The sequence below is a fragment of the Lepus europaeus genome, chromosome 4 (genome assembly GCF_033115175.1).
Source record: "Lepus europaeus isolate LE1 chromosome 4, mLepTim1.pri, whole genome shotgun sequence".
NCBI classification, from domain to species: domain Eukaryota; kingdom Metazoa; phylum Chordata; class Mammalia; order Lagomorpha; family Leporidae; genus Lepus; species Lepus europaeus.
In genome coordinates this window covers 26070287-26093752 of record NC_084830.1, presented here as the reverse complement: position 1 = coordinate 26093752, position 23466 = coordinate 26070287, and the positions used below count along the sequence as shown (strand labels likewise).

Genomic DNA, 23466 nt, shown 5'->3' with positions numbered 1-23466 from the left:
TCATAGAAAAATATAAATGGAGACATGGGAACTTCTATCAGAACTCCCAGAACTAGTAAAGCAACCTTTTGTTGCTGTGTAGAGACTTGTATGATTAGAGTATGGAAGAAATTATTTTATGTAGTGTGAAGGATGGTGCAAAAACACATTCCCTAAAAACTACTCTGACTTGACCTACCACTTTACACACTTCCAGTCTAAGAAAGAACCCAAAGCTATAGAAAGCCGTTTTAAATAAATAACATATTCTTTCTCTACTTCTAAATGAGTTTTTCTATACTTTCAAAATGCTTACTCAGTATTCAGAACTGATGAAGTGGCTACACCAATGAAGGACATCCTACCCTGAAGTTTTATGTTGTCTTTGTGGTAGAGGTCTGGTGTTATATTTTATTGTAGAAATAAAAATAGGGGGGCGACGCTGTGGTGTAGCGGGTGAAGCTGCCGCCTGCAGTGCCGGCATCTCCTGTGGGCGACGGTTCGAATCCCAGCTGCCCCACTTCCAATCCCACTGTCTGCTATGGCCTTGGCAAGCAGTCGAAGATGACCCAAGTCCTTGGGCCCCTGCACGCATGTGTGAGACCCAGAAGAAGCTGACTCCTGGCTTCATATCGGTGCAATTCCGGCTGTTGCAGCCAACTGGGGTATGAACCAGCGAATGGAAGACCTCTCTCTCTCTCTCTCTCTCTCTCTCTGCCTCTCCTTCTTTCTCTGTAACTCTATCAAATAAATAAATAAATTTTTAAGGGAAAGAGTTATATATCATTACCAAGTAGGATTTATTCTAGGGATGCACGGTTGGTTTGATGTTTGGAAATCAACAAAATTCATTACGCTAATAGGCTAAAGAAAAGTAGCATGAGTACATCAATACATGTAGAAAAAGCACTTGACAAAATCCAACAGGTACTAATTACAAAGTATGAATAGAGGGGGAGAAAAGGAAAGCAGAGAATAGCAAAATAAATGAAACTTCAATGAGTTTAAGTATCAAAAAGTTAAATATTGGGGCCGGCTCTTCCCATCCAGCTCCCTGCTAACGAGCCTGGCAAAGCAGCGGAGGACCGTCCAAGTGCTTAAGCCCCTGCATCCACTTGGGAGAACCAGGGGAAGGCCCCTGGCTCTTGGCCTCCACCTGGTCCAGCCTTGGCAGTTGCAGCCATTCAGGGAGTGAACCAGTGGATGGAAGACCTCTCTCCCTCTTTCTCTCCCTCTCGCTATATATACTCTGCCTTTCAAATAAATAAAAAATAACTTTTATAAAAGTTACATATTTTCTTTTTTTTTTTCTTTTTTGACAGGCAGAGTGGATAGTGAGAGAGAGAGACAGAGAGAAAGGTCTTCCTTTTAACGTTGGTTCACCCTCCAATGGCCGCTGCGGCCGGCGCATCTCGCTGATCCGAAGCCAGGAGCCAGGTGCTTTTCCTGGTCTCCCATGCAGGTGCAGGGCCCAAGCACTTGGGCCATCCTCCACTGCCTTCCTGGGCCATAGCAGAGAGTTGGCCTGGAAGAGGGGCAACCGTGATAGAATCCAGCGCCCCAACCGGGACTAGAACCTGGTGTGCTGGCGCCGCAAGGCAGAGGATTAGCCTGTTAAGCCATGGCGCCGGCCACATATTTTCTTTTTTTAAGAAAAAAGATTTATTTATTTGAAAGGCAGAGTTACAGAGAGTCAGAGGTAGAGAGAGAGAAGTCTTCCATCCGATGGTTCACTCCATAGATGGCTGCAACAGCCAGAGCTGCTCCAATTCAAAACCAAGAGCCAGGAGCTTCTTCTGGGTCCCCCATAAGGGTGCAGGGGCCCAAGGACTTGGACCATCTTCTACTGCTTTTCCAGGCCATAGCAGAGAGCAAGATTGGAAGTGGAGCAGCTGGGACTCGAACTGGCACCCATATGGGATGCCAGCACTGCAGGTGGCAGCTTTACCAGCTATGCCACAGCATTGGCTCCGAAAGTTACATATTTTCTAAATTGAAATAATTCATGGTATGTTCTTCAGCCACAATGAATTCTGACAAGAAATCAAAACAAAAATAACAGGAAAATTTCCACATAGTTGACAGATAGAAAACATACTTGTAATAATACATGTATCAGAAAATCTTGAGGAAATTAAAACATATACACTTACTCATTGAATTAGACAAATGGGAAGCATAAAATATCATAATTTTTAGGACATAGCTACATCAGAGCTAAGAGGCAAGTTAATGACTAAATTCTTACATTAGAAAATAAGAAATACTTAAAATCAATAATCAGAGATGTACATTTGGCATAGTGATTAAGATAGTGGTTGGGACATTCACATCCCATGGCAGGGTGCTGGATTTGAGTCCTGGCTTTGTTTCCAGCTCCAGCTTCTTATTAATGTGCATCCTGGGATGCAGCAGAGGATAGCTCACATAACTGGGTCTGTGCCACCCATGAGGACTCAGTTTCTAACTCCTGGATTTAGTCTTGCCAAGATCTGGCCATTGCAGATTTGGGAAGTGAACCAGTTGTTGGAAAATAATTCATTCTCTCTCTGTCTCTCTGTCTCTGTCTCTGTCTCTCTCTCTCTCTGCCTTGCACATAAGATTAAAAAAATCAACACTTTAGAAATAATCAATAATCTACATTTTCTCACAAGATCCTAGAAAAATAATAGCAAAATATATCTAAAGCATGGATAAGAAAGACATTAATAGTATAAAGCAGAATACTGACTATATTCAATCATGCAAAGATGATCAGTGACAACCCGTATTTTTGTCCACCTTAAAGGGCAGTTTGAAATTGTAGGTATCAAGTTGATTCTATTTATTTACTGGATAAAATAAATTTACTCTGTACTCCTGACAATATGTTCTTCATTCTGTCTCTAACAGGAACTAAAGTTTGTAGCATACTTCTCCATTTGCTAGAAATATTTCCAATTAAGTTACAGGAAAAAAGAGAGATGATGGTGAGGTCCTTCCAAACCAAGCTGCGAGATGCTTTCCATGTATGATTACTGCGTGGGGACAGGATGTGAGGAAAGCCTGCCATAACTAAGTGAAAAAATGAAAAAATAAACAGTTTGACTAGTTCTGCTTTTGTGGCATAATAACTCTATCCACTAGGAAAACAGTCCTGTGAATGCCAGGCTGTGACCATTCCAGGCCTTAGAACTAGCCAGTATTGGAGCTCCTTTTCTTTCCTTGGCTAGGACTTACTTAAATCTCTTTCAATACAATAAAATGGAGGAGTCAGGACACTAAAGATGAGCCAGAGGACTTTTTTTTTACATATCATTTTATTCCAATTCCATATTCAGATGTGTCAAAGAATTTTTACGTTATTTTAATAAAATATAATAATTAATATTAATTAAGGATATAATAATAATTTTACATTAAGTTATTCCTTTTGAATTGTTTCCTGCTTTCAAACCTCAATGGAAGGCAAGAGTCTTTTGAACTCTGACAGTCTTGGGGCTGAGCTAAGCACCTTCTTAGGAACAGAACACATGTCTTCTTAAGGCTTCCAGCCAACCTCTACAGGACCAAGTTAGCATCTGTTCCTGCCTTGATGTGAAGAAACTGGGTAGAAAGTCTTCTGACCCTGTTACTTTCTCTCTCTCCCTCCAGGAAGTGAATGTACATCCACAACATCAAACTGAGCTGGAGGGATTCTCTCTGCTAATATTAGAAACAAAGGCAGCACCAGTTTTCAAACAAAAATTTCAAAAACAGATTGTGTCAATGTTATATATTCTTATATCTTTTATGTAAATTATTTTCTGTGGAAGGGCACATGGGGTTTTTTTGTTTGTTTTTTGGGGTTTTTTTAGCTGAAGAATAATAGGGGAGCCAGTATTATTGGTTTATTTGGTTAAGCTTCAACCTGCAATGCCGGCATCCCACATGGGTGCCCTGTCCTGGCTGCTCCACATATGATCCAGCTCCCTACTGATGCATTTCAGAAAGCAGCAGAAGAGGGCCCAAGTGTTTGGGCCCCTAAATCCGTGTGGGAGACCCAGAAGCTTCTGGTTCCTGGCTTTGGTTTGGCCCAGCCCTGGCTGTTGTGGCCATTTGGGGGAGTTAACCAGAGGATAGAAAATTTCTCTCTCTCTCTCTCTCTCTCTCTCTCTCTCTCTCTCTGTAACACTGCCTTTTGAATAAATAAAATAAACCTTTTGAAAAACTTTAAAAAATAGTAATACTTCATAATTTTTATGTGTTCTCTTGAAAAGGATATGTTGTCATGTGATGATTATGGCATCTCCCCAAAATATTTGGTTAGCCACTGGTTTTTTTTGGGGAGTCATAAGTAACCATGTATAAAAAGGAATAAGATACCCACCCTCTAAACTCATAGGGGTGATAAAATTTCCTACTCTACTGAAATGGGAGGAGAGGGCAATCTCTCCCTCCTCAAAAGACTATCAGGTTCTGGGGCCGGGGGTGTGGCGCAATGGGTTAATGCCCTGGCCCGAAGCATCAGCGTCCCATATGGGCACCGGCTCGAGACCCAGCTGCTCCACTTCCAATCCAGCTCTCTGCTATGGCCTGGGATAGCAGTAGAGGATGGCTGGCCCAAGTCCTTGGGCCCCTGCACCCACATGGGAGATCTGGAAGAAGCTCCTGGCTCCTGGCTTCGGATCCACGCAGCTTTGGCTCTGGCCATTGTGGCCACCTGGGGAGTGAACCAATGGGTAGAAGACCTCTCTCTCTCTCTCTCTCTCTCTACCTCTCTCTGTAACTCTGTCTTTCAAATAAATAAAATAAATCTTTAAAAAAAAACTATCAGGTGCCATCATAATTAATGAGCCAAGTCTAAGACAAAAATAATCTCAGATATGGGGCAGGTATTTGGCTTAGTGGTTAATAACTTGTTTAGGATACTCACATCCTATGTATTTTTTAAGATTTATTTATTGATTTGAAAGGCAGAGTTACAAAGAGAGAGAAAGATTTTCCATCCCCTGGGGTCACTCCCCAAATGTCTATAACAGCCAGGGCTGGGTCAGGCCAAAGTACTTGCAGATGTACCCATGTAGATGGCAGGGGCCAAGTACTTGGTCCATCTTCAACTGTCTTGGCAGGAACATTAGCAGGGAGCTTGATTGGAAGTGGAGCAACTGGAACTCAAACAAATGCTCATGTGGGATGCTGGCATTCCAGGCGGTGGGTCAGCCCACTGTGCCACAACACTGGCCCCTCACATCCTATAGTAGCAGAATGCCTGAGTTCAAGTCCTTGTTTTCTTAATTCCAGCTTCCTGTTAACACACAGCCTCTGAAATATCAGGGGATGGCTAAAGTAGTTGTGTACTTGCCACTGATGTGGGATACTCAGATTCATTTCTGGGCTCTTGGCTTCAGTCTGGTCCAGAGTCAGACATTGTAGTCATTTGGGAAATGAACTAGTGCTTGGAGAGACCTCTTCTGTCTTTCCATCTTTCAAATTAAATAAATAAATAAATATATATATATATTAGATATAAGCAAATTCAGAAGAAGCAACATATAAGTAGGGCATACATAAAGGTCCATATTAAATTAATACATTTTTTAGAAGTCCGCAAATAATTATTTGACCTAAAAAAATTGGGCTTAAAACATTGAATATTTTGGGTACTTTTTTTTTAAAGGATTTATTTATTAATTTGAAAGACAGAGTTACAGGGAGGGAGCAAGAGAGAGAGATTTTCCATCCTTTGATTCACTCCTCAAATGGCTGCAAAGGCCAGAGCTGGGCAGATCCAAAGCTTGGACCCAGGAACTTCTTTCAGGTCTCTCACATGGGTACAGGGGCCCAAGCACTTGAGCCATCTTCCGCTGCTCTCTCTGGCACATTAGCAGGGAGCTGGATTGGAAGTGGAACAGCCACAACTTGCACCAGTGCTCATATAGGATGCTGGCATGTCAAGTGGCAGCTTTTACATACTATGCTACAGCTTCAGCCCCGCTTTGGGTAATTTTTAACTGAAGTGGAAAAGATGCCTTTGAGAGATAGTTGAAAGCAGCAAATAGCACCATTTACTTCTGCACCCCAAATTCTTCACAATGAAGTCAAGAATAAAAAAAAGAACATATACAAAATACACTAAATGGCTTTATATCAAATAGTACCAATAATATTAACATTGATAGCATAAGATTAGGAAGTATTTCGCCTAGATCTGACAAATATTCCATCAAGATGGCTTTGTGCAATAAGTAACCAACAACACACAATGAAACAACAAACTGGTTTAAGTGATTGTAAACAAGAAGGAAGTGACTCCTATCATGTAACTGGTTTCTAGAGAAAAGCATAAACCACCTGAGACAGCCCAAAGACCCAAGCTCCCTTTCTTCATAATTCTCTGGTGTCAGTCTTCTACCATACTTTGGTTCTGTCCACAGACTAGCTGCCAGTGGCAATTAATTGTTGCAACACAACACACTGTTTGGTTATTTATTGCAAGAAAATATGTTCCCCAGTCATGGGGGAGGGCAGTATTTCTCTGTAGCTTGATTGGGATTGATTTTAAGTCACATGCCTCCTTCTGTGTACATATGGGGAATGAGGCAATGGAAAGTTATACTTTGAAGAGCTAAGTGATTTGTTCAGTATTATGAAAGGAACAATAGAGAGAGAAAAGTGACAGCCAATAAAAAGAAAATAATACCTACTTATACATAAGACTCAGCATGTAGGTATTTTCTGTATGTTTGCTAGAATAATAATTTAAGAAATGACATCTGACCTTTTCATCTCAGTATTTTGATTTATGACTTGCCAACTAATATTCAAACAATGTGATCTTACACTGAAAAAATTTGAGAAGATTCTAAGAGTGACTAATTTTGTATAATATTATGTAATTAATACCTCATATTGGTATAATCTAATTATAAACACTAGACTTTGAAATAATATTCTACTGGATTATTGAAAGCATGTTTAATTTCTTACCACCAGGAATTCAGTTTCTTCCCTGAAGTCCCCTCACTGCTTAAAAATATACATGAAACCATGAGCGAAAGAGTTGTCGTCAACATTTTGTTCAGTATAAATAAGCAGTGTTTTTAGAAAAGCCCTTTAGAAACTGTAATCTGACATAATTTTCAATCTTTACACTCCGTAAAGTAACAGCAATAATATTTGCTTATGTAGAGTAATTTTATAAGGATTCATTAATCTTCTAAAATGCTTTGAAAAGCTGAAGTGAAAGACCCATATGTATGAACTTATCCACCAGTTTGTTTTGATTCAATTAAATGTCAAATGGCAGTTTGTCTTGTATCAAAGTAAAACATTATTTTTCATTGCTGCTGCTGTTTTATTTTTTGCTCTTCTCTAACACTTTTTGTTTTCACCACTTTAATTAATAGCTTAAATGTTTTGTGATAAAATGTCACTGGAGAACACTATTTAAATTATTATTGTGAAATACTGAATTCCCTTCAATTTACCTAACACTGCAGTATTTGTTCTCTGTGAGTACGATTTCATCCCCTTCTCCCCACCCAAAAAAAAAGTATTAGCAACCAGCAAACTTGCTAGTCTAATTTTCTAGTCCTATGAGAGCAGTCATCTGATAACTAACAATTGCCACATCTTCGATACTGTCTGGTTTAGAAATACCCTTGATAAACAGAAGTCCACTGAAGCCTTTTCAGGAGACAGTTCTCCTTTACTATGAGACTTGAAAGCCAGGCTCCCTGGTGCTAGCAGGGCCAGTACATAGAAATCCTGCTTACTTTCTTTAATTGGCAACTGGGTGACACTGATGTTTCTTGATGTTCCTGGCTGAAGCAGCTGGGATGCTTCATATTTAATTAACTTTTCTCAACGGGAGATGTGTCCCACTGACACACCGAATTCAAATCCAGTTGTTTATACTTTCAAAAGCAGCAAATGTCAAGATGGCTTCTTCAGTATGTAAAAAGCAGTTGGTTTATTTTACTTTGAAAACTATCCACCTTCGAGAGAAAGCTTATAAAGTAGGATTTTGAACCTGTTGTAGAGAAGGGCAATTGTATTGGCAAACACCAACTAATATCAAGGTTTCATTGAACATATCTGTCAATATCGGATTTTGTATTAGTAAGCTTTATATATAACCTTTTTTTTGACAGATAAAGTTAGACAGTGAGAGAGAGAGAGACATAGAGAAAGGTCTTCCTTCCGTTGGTTCACCCCTCAAATGGCCGCTACACCTGGAGCTACGCCGATCCGAAGCCAGGAGCCTGGTGCTTCCTCCTGGTCTCCCATGAGGGTGCAGGGGTCCAAACACTTGGGCCATTCTCCACTGTCTTCCCAGGCCACAGCAGAGAGCTGGACTGGAAGAGTAGCAACCGGGACTAGAACCTGGCACCTATATGGGATGCCGGCGCCGCAGGTGGAGGATTAACCAAGTGAGCCACGGCGCCAGCCCTATATATAAGCTTTTAACTTGCCCTATCAGTCAGGATTGAATGTGGCTGTATATAAATGAAATTTAAAATAACAATTTTTTTTAACCAAGGTAGAAATTTATTTTTCTTCCTATGTAAAACAAGTCCAGAAGTAGGAAGGCTAGGATTGGAAAGGCTGTTTTAGGGGCTGGAGCTGTGGCATAGTATGTAAAGCCATCACCTGCAGTTCCAGGATCCCATATGGGCGCCAGTTCTAGTCCCAGCTGCTCCACTTCTGATCCAGCTTTCTGCTATGGCCTGGGAAAGCACTAGAATATGGCCCAAGCCCTTGGGCCCCTGCATCCACATGGGAGACCAGGAGGAAGCTCCTGGTTTCAAATCAGTACAGCTCTGGCTGTTGCAGCCATCTGGGGAGTGAACCATCAGATCGAAGACCTCTATCTCTTTTTCTTTCTTTACCTCTGCCTCTCTGTAACTCTGCCTTTCAATTAAATAAATAAATCTTTAAAAAAAATAGAAAGGCAGTTTTATAGCTGCAAATGATCCAGGCTCCTTCTATTATGTGCTTTGCCACCATTACTCATGCCTTCCATCATTATGGTTACCTCAAGCCCTAAAATAGGCTGCTAGGGTTCCATTCTTCACAATCAAATTCCAGGGAGTGGGAAGGAAGGAGGTAGAAAAAACCCAAGTGTCCATCAACAAGCTAAGTGGACTTCATTTAAGCAGCCTTCCCAGAAGTCCTTGCAATATGTACACATAACATATCTTTAGCTAGAACTTCGTCATATGGTTATACTTAATTTCCCAGAAGGCAAGTAATGATCTCTTATCTGGACACATAACTGTCCAGAATAAAGTCAAGATTCTATTACTATCAAGAAAAGAATGGGGTTGGCACTGTGGCATAGCGAGTAAAGCTGCTGCCTGCAGTGCCAGCATCCCATATGGGCGCCGGTTCCAGTTCTGGCTGCTGCACTTCCATTCCTGCACTCTGCAATGGCCTAGGAAAGCAGTAGAAGATGGCCCAAGACCTTAGGCCCCCTGCACTCATGTGGGAGACTCAGAAGAAGCTCCTGGTTCCTGGCTTTGGATCGGCGCAGCTCTGGCTGTTGTGGCCATCTGGGGAGTGAACCAGCGGATGGAAGACCTCTCTCTCTTGCATCTGCCTGTGCCTCTGCTTCTAGTTCTCTGTAACTCTTCCAGGTAAAATAAATAAATTTAAAAAAAAGAAGAAGAAGAAACATTGGGTGGAAAGTCACATTCCAAACCATATTTTTTTTATATTTGGTGATTTTGAGGTAAATGTCATACAGCTATTATAAATAATGAATGAGGGGCCAGCGCTGTGGCATAGGTGATAAAGCCACCGCTTGCAGCGCCAGCATCCCATATGGGCACTGGTTCAAGACCTGGCTGCTCCACTTCCAATTCAGCTCTCTGCTATGGCCTGGGAAAGCAGTAGAAAATGGCCCAAGTCCTTGGGCCCTTGCACCCAGGTGGGAGACCTGGAAGAAGCTCCTGGCTTCTGGCTTTGGGTCGGCGCAGCTCTGGCCGTTGTGGTCATCTGGGGAGTGAACCAGCGGATGGAAGACCTCTCTCTCTCTCTCTTTCTCTCTCTGCCTCTCCTCTCCCTGTGTAACTGTGACTTTCAAGTAAAATAATAAATCTTAAAAAAAAAAGTAATGAATGAGAGCTCTTTGACTTTGGGGGATTTCTATAAGGATTGTTAGGTAAGAAAAGAAAAATGCATTTAAGTGTTAAAATATAATTCCACTTTTGCCTAACAGAGTGTACCTATGGATGTATGCATGTATGAATATGACATAAGCCTATGAATATGGAAACATTGCAGTAGGTTGTTAACACATATGTTATCTGAGTAAACAGATAGCATGAACATCTTTGTGCTTTTTCACTTGTTACACCAGGCACACATGTATTTTTACAATTAGGAAACAACAATTATTTTTTAAAATGTGACAGCTTCCACATCGACCTAACACCGCTGACACAGATTACATTATACAATAGGGTAGTCCACAATGCTATCTATCCTAGGGAATCTTGGTGAAGAACTTTTTTTTCCCCCCAAAGACTTATTTATTTGAAAGTCAGAGTTACACAGAGAGAGAAGGAGAAGGAGAAAGAGGTCATCCATCCACTGGTTCACTCCCCAATTGGCCGCAACGTCCGGAACTGCACTGATATGAAGCCAGGAGTCAGGAGCTTCTTCTGGGTTTTCCACATGGGTGTAGGGGCCCAAGTATTGGGCCATCTTCTACTGCTTTCCCAGGCCATAGCAGAGAGCTGGATTGGAAGTGGAGCAGCTGGATCTCGAACCGGCGCCTATATGGGATGCCGGCACTGCAAGTAGAGGCTTTACCTGCTACGCCACAGTGCGGGCCCCAATGAAGAACTTAATAGGCTTCAATACAAAAGCACTTCACTTACGTAATTTTAAATTTTATTCAGCTAAATTATTGGTTTAGAGAGCATGTTAGACAGACAATGCTATGAATAATATTTTATTCTTTTTGAGCTAATGAATGTTAACAAATGTTTTAAAATATTTATGTGTGAAGACAGAATAATAACATGATACCTTAGATGAATTGTCTTTTAGAAAATTAAACAAAATTGTGGTAACATTTATGAGACTAAACAAAATAACCTTTATGAATTGTATTTAATGTTTACCTATTCAATTCCATTTAGGCCATGAATCTTTCATGAAAATGTCCTATTTGGGAATTAGTCACACCTTTCGAGAATAAATCATTCTCATGTTAGCTTGGCTTCATCAAAATTTCATGAAGAAAAACTTCAAAATTGTGTACAACAACATCACATTATGAGTTATATTTGATCTGGACATAATGAAGAACATGAAGAACATAAAAAATAAAGAAAAATAAATTAATCCTCTACCTACCTCAGCTGAATGTGAATGTCTATTTGGCATGGAAAATGTCCAGAGTGTTGACCTGAGAAGAAAGTTAACAGCTAGCAACGTCAAGACATGATTGTTCCTGCACTATAAAGCCAAAAATTTCAATGACTATTAAAGTTTTTAATAACAACATCATCATAGTTTTCCAAATAAAATTTCAGATTTAAACTTATTTCCAAGTAGTTCAGCTACTCCTGGCAATATTTGGCTTCTGCCTGGTTGTGGCTCATTCCTAGGTCATCTGGCATCTGGACAAAGTGTATTAAGTGGACCATTAAATGAAAATATTGAATTAGATAAACACTGGTGCTTTACTGCAAAAGGTCACTTAGGAACAGTAATGAGCATAGCCTCAAATCCCAGTCACATAGTAACTTTTTGGTTGTCAGTTCCACTGGCTCAATATTGTAGTGCTTGTGCTCAAGTAATCCTAATTTTACACTACAGTCTAAGTAATGCATCATTGTGTTTACATTACAGAGTATACCCACACAAGCTAAGATGCCCATTGTACCACTAGGCAATATGATTTTATGGGATTACTGCTCTACATGAGGGTACTTCAAAAAATTTGTGGAAAAAAATGGAATTAAGAGATAAGCCTATCTTGGTGCCAAAAATTGATATCCTTGCATGTTTTTTTCATAATATACATTTTCATAAACTTTTTGAAGACTGCTCATATTATGGGGTCTGCCATTGACCGAAATGTTGTTATGTGGCACACGACTGTACTTAATAATGGTTCCAAATTGCATGCATTTGAATTTGCCAGAGAGAAGAAGCAAGGTCTGTAAGGTGAAGGTTCTCAACTCAATAAAGAAAGAAAAAAAAATCATATGTCAAGATTTTTAAGATCTATAGAACAATTAGATATTTTGAGAGACCACTTTCCTATAACGTATTCACAGTATATTGTTAAAATTTGCTGATTGTTAATGTTGTTAATCTCTTACCATGCCTAATTTATAAACCAAACCTTATCATAGGTGTGTAGGTATAGAAAAAAACAAAATATACTCATACAATGCTTCGTATTGTCAGCGATTCTGGGCACCCTTTAGGGGTCTTGAAGGATGTCCCCTGTGGCTAAAGGTAGGCTACTGTAGTGTCCCTTCCCTCAGTACTTGTTCTGAATCAAGAATATTTATTTGAAAGAGTTACACAGAGACAGAGAAGAGGCAGAGAGAGAGACAGAGAGAGAGAGAAAGTCTTTCATCCGCTGGTTGACTCCCCAGATGGCTGCAACAGCTGGAGCTGCGCCAATCCGAAGCCAAGAGCCAGGAGCTTCTTCCCGGTGCAGGGGGCCCAAGGACTAGGGCCATTCTCTACTGCTATGCCAGGCCATAGCAGAGAGCTGGATCGGAAGTAGAGCAGCCTGGTCTCAAACCGGTGCCCAAATGGGATGCCGGTGCTTCAGGCCAGGGCGTTAACCCACTGCACCACACGCCAGCCCCCAAATCGGGTCTTTTCAACCAGCATGCTAGAACTCTCTTGTGTATGTAGCAGGATAATGTTTTAAGAAACACTGCTGTAATAGAAATCTCTGTTTCAAATTTGATAATCACCGCTATGGGCTGCCTTCATGTTTTTGTAATAAGAGGAGCTGTGCAAATTGGCACTGTCATATACATAGAGCTTGAAACACATTATGTTATAGTTTTTCTAAATTAAAAAATAAAACTAGGATATGACTCACATCCCTGGGGTCATACCACATTTTTTTTTTAGTACTGAAGAGCAGCTAAAGGACTGGTAGATAAATTTGTGAGCCTTTTTAAAAAATGTTTATCTGTTTTGCAAGGCTTTAGTGGTAACCTTTGTCTGTGCTGAGAGTGTAGTGAGTGGGAAGTTGGCATGGAAGCATAAAGAGAGGATTGAAGCTGGAATATAGTGAGCAATTGTATGCGAGGACTATGAATCCAACCCTACAGTGATTTTTCGTGGCTTTCAATTCCTAAATTTACTTTCAGTTAAATGAAAGCAGCCATCTAAGTGATGTGCTGGAACTCAGGTCAGGGCTAACATTGTAGATCTCAGTTCCAATTTCATAAACTTATATATTGAAATAAAACCCCAAATGCAAACAATACGTTTCAATCACGTTGTAAATCATTTTTCTGGGTTGGTTCTTTCCATCTTTAGCCAGAATGAAATCTGGGACAAATTCCAGGCCAGGACAAAAATTCAAAATTCCATACTCCCCATTCTTTGATCATGTTGCCTTGAATTGAAGTGGATATTTGGCAGTTAGTCACTGGAGAACTTGAAATTTTTCTGATTCACTCTCTTCATTAATCAAATTGACCAAGTAATTTCAAACCCTTCAGTCCGCTTTGTACCTTCCTGTGACTAACTCAGGATGTAGATTCTTATGTCAGAGACTGTGGAAATAAAAAGGATGCTTAAAACCGATCTAGACCCACAACCCATTTGCCGGAGAGGAAGCTGAATCCATTTCTCTTGGCGGAGTTGTGCACGGTTACAAGGCTTGGGTTAGTGGCAGAATTGGGACTCAAATTCAGGGATTCTGTTGCAAAAGGAAGTTCTGTAACACCGCACTGGGGTGTAGTGGCCCTGCTGTGCTGACCTGTGGGTTAGTGGCTATGGGGGTGTGGCACGAACATCTCGATTTCACAGGAAAGCAGCCAGTCCAAACTCCCCTAACAGGGCTGTTCAGTATCAGGCCTTTTCCTTCTCTCACTTGGGAATAATAAACACAAAGGGGAATAATATGGGGTAAATCACTTCGGGCATGCCTGGCACATACTGAGGCTCAACCTTATCAGTGATTATTACTGCACTGCCGCTGTGTCAGAGGCTTGCTACGAGTCCCGTAACTTGCTAAATATAGAGTGTGTGTTTTCTTTTCATCCGGTTAAGAGCCGGCCACTGCGTCCTTAACTGCGTCAGCACAGGCTCCGCCGCGAGCCCCGTCCCTTTAAGCGCGGGCACCGCGGTCGGCGCGCGCGCTCGTCTAGCTGTGACGTAGGCGAGAGGGTGGGCGTTGGAGACGGAGGCGTTTGCTTCCGGGTCAAAGAATCTTCATTTCCGGAGAGAGCCGTCGTTGCGGACGCCGTTCCGCGGCGTGTGCTCTACTTCCTGGTCCGGTGGCTTCGGGCCCGGTAAGCCAGACATGAAGATCACGAGGCAGAAACACGCCAAGAAGCATCTTGGCTTCTTCCGCAACAACTTCGGAGTCCGCGAGCCGTACCAGATCCTGCTGGACGGCACTTTCTGTCAGGCGGCACTGCGGGGCCGCATCCAGCTGCGGGAGCAGCTGCCCCGCTACCTTATGGGGGAGACGCAACTGTGCACCACCAGGTGGGCCCGGAGGGAAGGAGGCGCAGGGGGTCCGGCGGGTGTGGTGGAGGCGAGGCCCCTGCTCCCGGATCTCCACTGGAGGCCGCTGGGTGCACGCCGCCCCGCCCACGGGTAGTTGACAGTAGAGTGTCGGCGCTTAGGAGGTCAGGCAAGTATCTGCAGCGTGGGCGGAAAGTACAGGGCCCTGCGGATATCACGGGCCATCGTTAGCCTGGCGATTAATAACACGTGTTTTGTAGACCCGACTGTTGGTCCCAGCCCCACTAAGCTCCGTGATTTCGAGCAGCCCAGTGAACCTCTCGACTCTCGGGCCGCACATTTGTAGAACAAAGATTATGACTTTATGAGGTTGCTGTGTCATCAAAGGAAGTTTAGCGTACGTTGAGCATTTTTCAGTAGCCAAAACATACCACTCCTAAAATGTTTGTTATTTACATAGCTTGACCTGGTGTTAACCAGAACTTTGCAAATCTCTCGTCTCGTCTGGTCGGTTCTCTTTATTGAATACTAGCTATGTACCAAGCACTTGCCACCGGGGATGCCATGGTGAACTGGACAAACTCCAAACCTTCATGGGCAGCAAAGTGCCTAAGTCAACGTCCGATCCTGTGTTTTCACTCCATGTCTGATGCTTAACTCCCTCGTCAAAGTGGGGACACTTTGGATGGAACTTTGAGGTGGTGGGGAGAGAGGGAGAAGGGAATTGTGGAAGGTTTCGAAGAGGAGATAATGTTTGAGCCTATTCCCTTGTTCAGTTCTGCGGGATGGAGGAGAAAACTGAATGACAGAAACGTGTGGCATTCCTGGTTGTAAAACCTCTTGAGCAAGGGAATGGAGTTGCGAGATACCTAGGGAAGCGCACACAATAATTGGATATGAAGCTAGGAATAAGGGAGTTGAAGTTACATCATGAACATAAATTTAGTTAAGGCAAAAAAAAAAAAAAAAGGAGGCGTGCTTTTTGGTGTAGTGACTAATAAGCTGCTTGGGACACCTGGCATCCCATCATCAGAGTGTGTGGGTTCCACTCTAGCTCTCCCTGGATCCCAGCTCCCTGCTGATACACGCCCCGGGAAGCAGAAGATAATAATGGATAATAGTTGGATCTGTGCTACCCAAGTGGAAGACCTAGGTTGAGTTCCCCCTTCCTGGTGCCTGACCAGCTCCTGCTGTTGCAACCATTTAGGGAGTAAACTAGCAGGCAGCAGATATCACTCACTCTCAAATAGATAATTTTTACAAAAAGACAAAAATAAATGACTCAGAACAATTACTCCCTAGTAACCCCATTAACATGTGCTGTATCATGTATCTAGTTCTATAATCACATGCACTAACACAAGAGTGGCTTTTTACTATGTATATTATGTTAATATTCTTTTTCTTATGTAACACTTCCAACTTTTTTTTAATAACATTGCTCCAAATGAACAGTTTTCCAAATTTGTTTAGAGTTTCTTAAGTGGTGCCTCAGCCGGGCTACAGATACCCCCAAATTTTTGAGCTGTTTAGCCTTTAGGGTTGCCAGACAAATTCATCTGTGTCCAGAAATGTTTGCCTCTGGCTACAAGCTGTTTATTCATTTAGCCCTGTGTGTCATAGAAATATTATAATGTTAATATGATACTATCCTATAAGAAAGGTTGAACTTTAGGTGAAGTTTTAGTCTACAACATATTTTTTTCCGAAGTGTTTAATTTGACTTCTGGAATTTTCAGACAACACAAAAGTAGAGTTCAGTAATGAAACATCTGTCATCCAGCTTTTGCCACAAAGCTAGTTTTGTTGAAGCTTCCACCTCCTAAGTGATAGGATATTTAGAGTATATTCTGTCAGTTAGTTGGTGTATATCACGAAGGGAGAAACAAGCCTTCTAAATATCAGGATCCAAATAACATAACCAAATTACATTTGATTCTATGCCTCTTAAGCTTTAAGACATTGTAACCTTTTCAATTAGCTAGTTATGTCTTTAAGAAATCAGGTCATTTCTTGAACACTAGTAATTAGATCTAGATCTTATACATAGTTTGAAGAAATTTGGAGTGAGTTGATGGAGTAGAGCAGTGGAATATTATCAGACCTGGGTTTTGTTTTAGAAAAGAACTGTGGCAGTGTAAAAAGCAAGAGAGTAAAGACAGGCAAGCCTGTTGTGTGATTGTTGAATCGAGAAATGATGGGAGCCTGAACCTGCGAGGAGAAAGGCAATGCTAAGGGTTCTGTAAGAAGATGTCAGTTAGATAGGACCAACAGCTGATGGAGTAGGGGTGGGGATAGGAAGGTCGAATGTGATTTCTGCTTTCCGCCTATGTTCTCTGGGAAGATAGATTATAAGAGCTAGCAAGTCTTGGAGGAGGCATTTGAAAGCAGGAAAGTACTTTGTTTTTAAAGATTATTGGAAAAACAGACTGACAGGGAGAGACAGACTGAGAGCTTCCATCCACTGGCTCACTCCTCCCCACCCCCGTGGCCTGCAATGTCCTGGGCTGGGCCAGGCTGAAACCAGGAGCCAGGAACTCCATTCCAGTCTCCTATATGGATAGCAGGGACCCAGTGCTTGAACCGTCATCTGCTGCCTCCCAGGTGCATCAGCAGGAACCTGGATTAGAAGCAGAGGTGGGACTCAATCTAAGGCACTCTAATGAGGGATGCAGGCATTCTAAGTTGTATTTTAACCCCCTATTCCATAGCACCCATCCCACTAGTTTGATTTTTAGACATGTTGAATATAAAGAGCTGATGGCAGGACACCTATGGGAAATAATAAGTGGTTGGCAGTACTCAAAATAGAGGTCAGAACTGATGCTAGAAGATGACAAAATCAAGACACAGTGATTAAAGATTCCTCTTGGCGGGGCTGACCATTGTGGTGCAGCTGGTTAAGCCACTGCTGCCCGTGACATTGACATCCAACAGGTTCTAGTCCCTGCTGTTCTGCTTCCAGTCTAGTTCCCAGCTAATGTGCCTGGGAAGGCAATGGAAGATGGCCCAAGTACTTGGTCCCCATCCACTCACTTGGGAGACCCAGATGGAGTTCCAGGCTCCTCCAGCTTCTGGCTAATGTGTACTCTGGGAGGCAGCAGATGATGGCTCTAGTACTTAGGTCCCTGCCACCATGTGGGAGAGCTGGATTGAATTTCTGGCTCCTGGCTTTAACCTGGTCTAGTTACAGCTGTTGTAGGCATTGGGAAGGTGAACCAGCAGATGGAAGATATTTCTCTCTCTCTCACCTTTCAAGTAAAATAAATAGAATTTTAAAACTTTAGGAAGTGATAGCGTATAAAGAATCTGGCAGTGGTTGTGGAAGGTTGAAAAAATCTTTGACTCAGTGGTTCTCATATTTGTTTTGTTTGTTTTTTAGTGGGAGGAAAGAAGTGCTTGAGGAACTTATTAAGATACTGATATATGACTCCTCCACAAGAGACACAGATCTTGGGATGAGAGAAGAGCCAGAAATTAACACAGTCTGATATCACTGTGTCATTCTGATATTATTTATACTTGAGACTGAGAATCTTGACTTGTGTTAACATGAAAATGCAGATGTAAAGTTGTGATTGCTTTTAAATAATCTGATGACTTGAAAATTTTACTTTGGGGCCAGTGCTGTGGTGCAGTGGGTTAAAGCCCTAACCTGCGGTGCCAGCATCCCATAAGGGCGCCGGTTCAAGTCCTGGCTGCTCCTCTTCTGATCCAGCTCTCTGCTATGGCTTGGGAAAGCAGTGGAGGATGGCCCAAGTCCTTGGGCTCCTGTACCCATCTGGGAGACCCTGAGGAAGCTCCTGGCTTCGGATCAGCTCAACTCTGGCTGTTGCGGTCATTTGTGGAGTGAACCAGCAGAATGGAAGACCTCTCTCTCTCTCTCTGGCTCTACCTCTCTCTGTAACTCTTTCAAATAAATGAAATAAATCTTAAAAACAAAAGAAAAGAAAATTTTACTTTTCTGAATTGAAAATATTTTGAAAAATGTACCAATTTATACTTGAAGTGGAAGCTTATTACACAGTGGGGCAAGAGATCTATTGTCAGACTACTTAGATTCATGTCTCAGCTCTACCATTTAATTTGAATTTGGGCATGTTACTTGAAATGTCATTCTCTAAAGTAAGGATAATTTTAAGACAAGCTAACTTAATTCCTAGAGTTATTTTGAGATTAAGGAAGAATAATTTATGTAAAGAACAATTTCCATGCTTCCTGGAACATAAAAAATGTCCAGTGAATTTTGTCTGTGTACTTTCTACTTGTTGAATGCATTTTTCAAGTCTTTTTTTTTTAAAGATTTATTTTATTTATTTGAATGACAGTTACAGAGAGAGACAGAGACAGAGAGAGGTTTTCCATCCACTGGTTCACTCCACAGATGGCCACAACAGCCGGAGCTATGCCTATCCGAAGCCAGGAGCCAGGTGCTTCCTCTGCGTCTCCCACATGGGTGCAGGGGCCCAAGGACTTGGGCCATCTTCCATTGCTTTCCCAGGCCATACCAGAGAACTGGATCGGAAGAGGAGCAGCCGGGACCAGAACTGGCGCCCATATGGGATTATGGCTCTTCAGGCCAGGGCTTTAACCCGCTGTGCCACAGCACTGCCCCCCCCCCCCCCCAAGTATTTTAAAAGTGAAATGGCTACCTTATTGATAAATTCAGGTTATAATGGTGTAGATAGGAGAACAGTATTGTTTTCTATTCTTGCTTTAGCTAAACAACTGAAATGTACATGTTATAATTGCAGACTTCTTTTTTTCTTTTCAGATGCGTGTTAAAAGAGCTAGAAACATTGGGAAAGGACTTATATGGGGCAAAGCTGATTGCACAGAAATGCCAGGTTCGAAATTGTCCCCATTTCAAGAATGCAGTGAGTGGATCAGAATGCCTGCTTGCCATGATTGAAGAGGGAAATCCTCATCATTATTTTGTGGCAACACAGGTGATAATATTTTTAAAACTGCAAATCATTTTTAACTGTACGTATACTGCATATGGAGTTATTTATACTCAGAAAAATGATAGGAGTGATTTAAATGTTGTCTTAAAAACATTAGCTTCTAAATTTAACCAATAGTTAATAAAAACAATTGCCATTTGAGAGATCAAGGAGAAAACCTTAAGCATATTGATTTTTTACTTTATTGAAGATTCCTTTTTTAAAATGAGAAATTGTTGACACAGAAGTGTGGTGACTTCTTTAAGGTTCTTGAGGGGAAGATAAGTAGAGCAGAGTTACATTGTCTTCTATTTTTTAAGTTTCTGTATTTTGTACTGCTTCTCAAAAGTCATGGTTCTTATTGCCCAAGGCTATATCACCAGTATAGAATGTGCTGGCTTTTCAAGGCTGAGAAGCAGAAGAAAAGGACTTGGAGAGTTGATAGTGACTCAGTTGATAGTGACTAAGAAGTTCACATATATACACATTTGCTTAGACTTTCAGAATTATACAGTCACAGAGGTGGAAGTAGGCTCTGAGGCAGCTGAGTCTTACTTCATTTCTATCCCTTCAACCTCTGCAAGCGTTCTTCTTTTCAAACAATATATCTTAGCATAAAACCACCTAACATATTTACCTTTGCACTCATTTGTAATTTGTGGCGCTGGAAGATTGGTAAATCCAGTTCACTCTGCTGCTACTTAACTGTTTCAGCTCAGTTTTTTTTTTTTTTTTTTTTTAATTTTATTTATTTATTTTGACAGGCAGAGTGGATAGTGAGAGAGAGAGACAGAGAGAAAGGTCTTCCTTTTTGCCGTTGGTTCACCCTCCAATGGCCGCTGCGGCCGGCTCATTGCACTGATCCGAAGCCAGGAGCCAGGTGCTTCTCCTGGTCTCCCATGGGGTGCAGGGCCCAAGTACTTGGGCCATCCTCCACTGCCTTCCTGGGCCATAGCAGAGAGCTGGCCTGGAAGAGAGGCAACCGGGATATAATCCGGCACCCCGACCGGGACTAGAACCCGGTGTGCCGGCGCCGCAAGGCGGAGGATTAGCCTGTTAAGCCACGGCGCCGGCCTTCAGCTCAGTTTTTATGTTCTTTATTTATCATAAAATATACTCACACCAGTGAGACATACTGATTTGAAAACTTGTGATATTTTTTAAAAAAGACAAGGCTTTTAATACAGTCTTTTCTCTAAGTTCTTATAAACCTGTTTAAGGCATTTTAATTTAATTGACATATTTGAGCTACATAATGTTGTTTTTCTTTTTTGATAGGACCAGAATTTGTCAGTGAAAGTAAAGAAGAAGCCTGGAGTTCCTCTCATGTTTATTATTCAGAACACAATAGTCTTGGACAAACCTTCTGCCAAAACGATTGCCTATGTTAAGGCAATAGAGTCTGGTCAGCTTGTCTCAGTTCATGAGAAGCAAAGTATCAAGCAACTCAAAGAGGAACAGGGTTTAGTGAAAAACCCTGAACAGAGAAGAAGAAAAAAGCGCAAGAAAACAGGTGGCCCCAATCCTCTTAGTTGTTTGAAGAAAAAGAAAAAAACAAATGACACAACATCATCTGCTTCTGAAAAGAAAAAAAAAAGGAAAAGAATCCGGAACAGAGCTACCTCAAAAGTACTTTCTGAGAGGCAGAATGCAGAGGGAGAATGAATCCTTTGGATTCTTTAAGACATTCAGATGTGAAAAATGAATTTATTTTTGACCACAAAGTATTTATAATAAAAGACTAGTTTTGTAAATGAGTTTTGATCCATATGATGTTTCCTCGAATTAATTTGTAAGATAGAAAGAGCGGATGGATTTAGGTGTCATGGAGTTCATTTTTCTTAGTGGTTTCAGGGGATTGTTTTTCAGTGTAAAATTATTGGGGCCAGTGTTTGGTACAGCAAGTTAAGCTGCTGCCTGTCAGGCCAGCAGCGTATGAATGCTGGTTTGAGTCCCTGCTGCTCTGCTTCCAATCCAGTTCCCTGCTACTATGCTTGAGAAAGCAGCAGAGGATGGCCAGGTACTTCTGCCCCTGTTACCAACATGGGAGACCTGGATAGAGTTCTAGTCTCCTAGCTTCTTTGGCCTGGCCCAGCCCAGCCCTGGCCATTTGCAGCCATTTGGGAGTAAACCAGCAGATGGAAGGGCTCTTTCTGTTTCTCCCTTTTTAATTTTTCCTGTAACTCTGCCTTTCAAATAAGTAAAGTAAATGAACACATATTTTTAATTTATGGTTTCATGTCTCCCTCTAATTCCAGCCCCCAATGTTATATTCAAATAATTAAAAAAAAAAATCAAATCAAATAGTTGTCAAAGGGTTGTGATTAATAAGAGGCATCCCCTCTTCCATTTTTTTTTTTTTTTTTTTTGATTTACTTATTAGAAAGGCAGAGAGAGAGAAAGAAAGAGGTCTTCCATCTGCTGGTTTACTTCCCAAATGGCTGCAATAGCTGGAACTGGGCCATCTGAAGCCAGGAGTCAGGAGCTTCTTCTGGGCCTCCCACATGGTGTAAGGACCTAAGGACTTGGGCCATCCTCCACTGCCTTCCTAGGCCATTACCGGACAGCTGCATCAGAAGAGGAACAGCTAGGACTCTAACTGGTGCTCACGAGGGTTGCTGGTCACAGGTGGCAGCCCTACCTGCTTCGCCACAGCACTGGCCCTCAACTTCCTCTTTCAACTCTGAGTGGTTGTAGAATTTAAAGGTACTTACATTTTTTTTTTTTTTTTTTAGCATTACGTATCTTGTTATGTTTCCCAATAACCATGTAAAGGACTTCATGATAAAATTTCCACACGATTATATCCATTAGATCATGTCAGGTTCTGTCTTTCTGGGGGATACATCTTGATCGCTAACATCCTTGTATGTGGACATTTTTTTTTTCTGCTGAGCTTATCCTCCAGCTATCAGCTATGTATTTATTGCCCTTATCAGATAATTTTGTTCCTTTGATATCCTAGATTCATTGTTTTAGATTTTTTTCTTTTGTTGCAGTAGAGTGTAGAGTGTGTAGCAAATAATATTTTTGTGTTTGTATCTCTACTGTCATATTTGTTATAATCCAGCAAAATATATGATTCTTGGTTGAAAATCACTACCTTCTTTTGTTGACAAGATACTGGGGGAAAAAATCCCCTTTTCCTAACTTCATTTGTCCATTGGATGATTTTCATTTATTTAGATGTGAATTTTAACTGAAATAAATGGTGTTTCTTAAATATGAGACAACTCAAATTTATTGCTACAGAAGGGTCGTTCTCAGTTGAAATTGGAGATGCTTCTTATGTGGAAAGTAGAATTACACTTTCACATGGGACTAACACATGGACTGTAATATCTGAAAAACCAAGGTGGTGTTTAGATTGTAATTTCGTGATGCCATTTCAAAGTCTAGACGGTAGGAACATTTAATAAAGGAGGCAAGTCTGGAAAGAAGGAAGTACCATAATGTCTGTGAAGAAAGAGAACATTTATTAGTAATGATGAGAGTTAGGCTACCTAATCAATTTAGAGAAAATGACAGAGTAGATGAGTAGTACATATATATTTTTTAATGTGCTAAGTATGCATAAACAAATCTCTTTAGGAAAACATTTATACTTATTACTATCTTACTGCCTATTAATAATAACTGGAGAGCTAGAAAAGGCTCACTAAAGTGTAATTATTAAAATATTAAAAGTTTGAAAGTATATTTAATAGTTTTACACTTTGCTAAGTCAAGTGTATTTATGTATTTTCCTGGCAAAATTTATGACTATTTCAACAAAATCATCTCTTATCCTGTCCTACAGTTCTAATGTGAACACTACCCTTTCCTCATTCCTAAAATTGTCACTACATGCTTTGTTTTCTCTGTCATTTTGGGGAGAGGGAACCATAGGAGT

General features: G+C 41.3%; 1 protein-coding gene across 1 annotated transcript; it reads left to right on the top strand.

The window, feature by feature from the left end:
- The first annotated feature begins 14386 nt into the window (after positions 1 to 14386).
- Positions 14387 to 22782, top strand: UTP23 (UTP23 small subunit processome component). The gene is made up of 3 exons (XM_062188079.1): positions 14387 to 14649; positions 19403 to 19577; positions 20853 to 22782. The coding sequence occupies exons 1-3, from the start codon at positions 14462 to 14464 to the stop codon at positions 21237 to 21239; spliced, it is 750 nt and encodes a 249-aa protein (XP_062044063.1). The 5' UTR covers positions 14387 to 14461; the 3' UTR covers positions 21240 to 22782.
- The last annotated feature ends 684 nt before the right edge of the window (positions 22783 to 23466 follow it).

What these genes read in the sequence shown, in the direction of transcription:
- UTP23 (XM_062188079.1), top strand. Translation starts at nt 14,462, where the DNA reads ATGAAGATCACGAGGCAGAAACACGCCAAGAAGCATCTTGGCTTCTTC. An exon ending in ACGCAACTGTGCACCACCAG is followed by an intron (nt 14,650 to 19,402) that starts GTGGGCCCGGAG and finishes TTTTCTTTTCAG; the next exon opens with ATGCGTGTTAAAAGAGCTAG. An exon ending in ATTATTTTGTGGCAACACAG is followed by an intron (nt 19,578 to 20,852) that starts GTGATAATATTT and finishes CTTTTTTGATAG; the next exon opens with GACCAGAATTTGTCAGTGAA.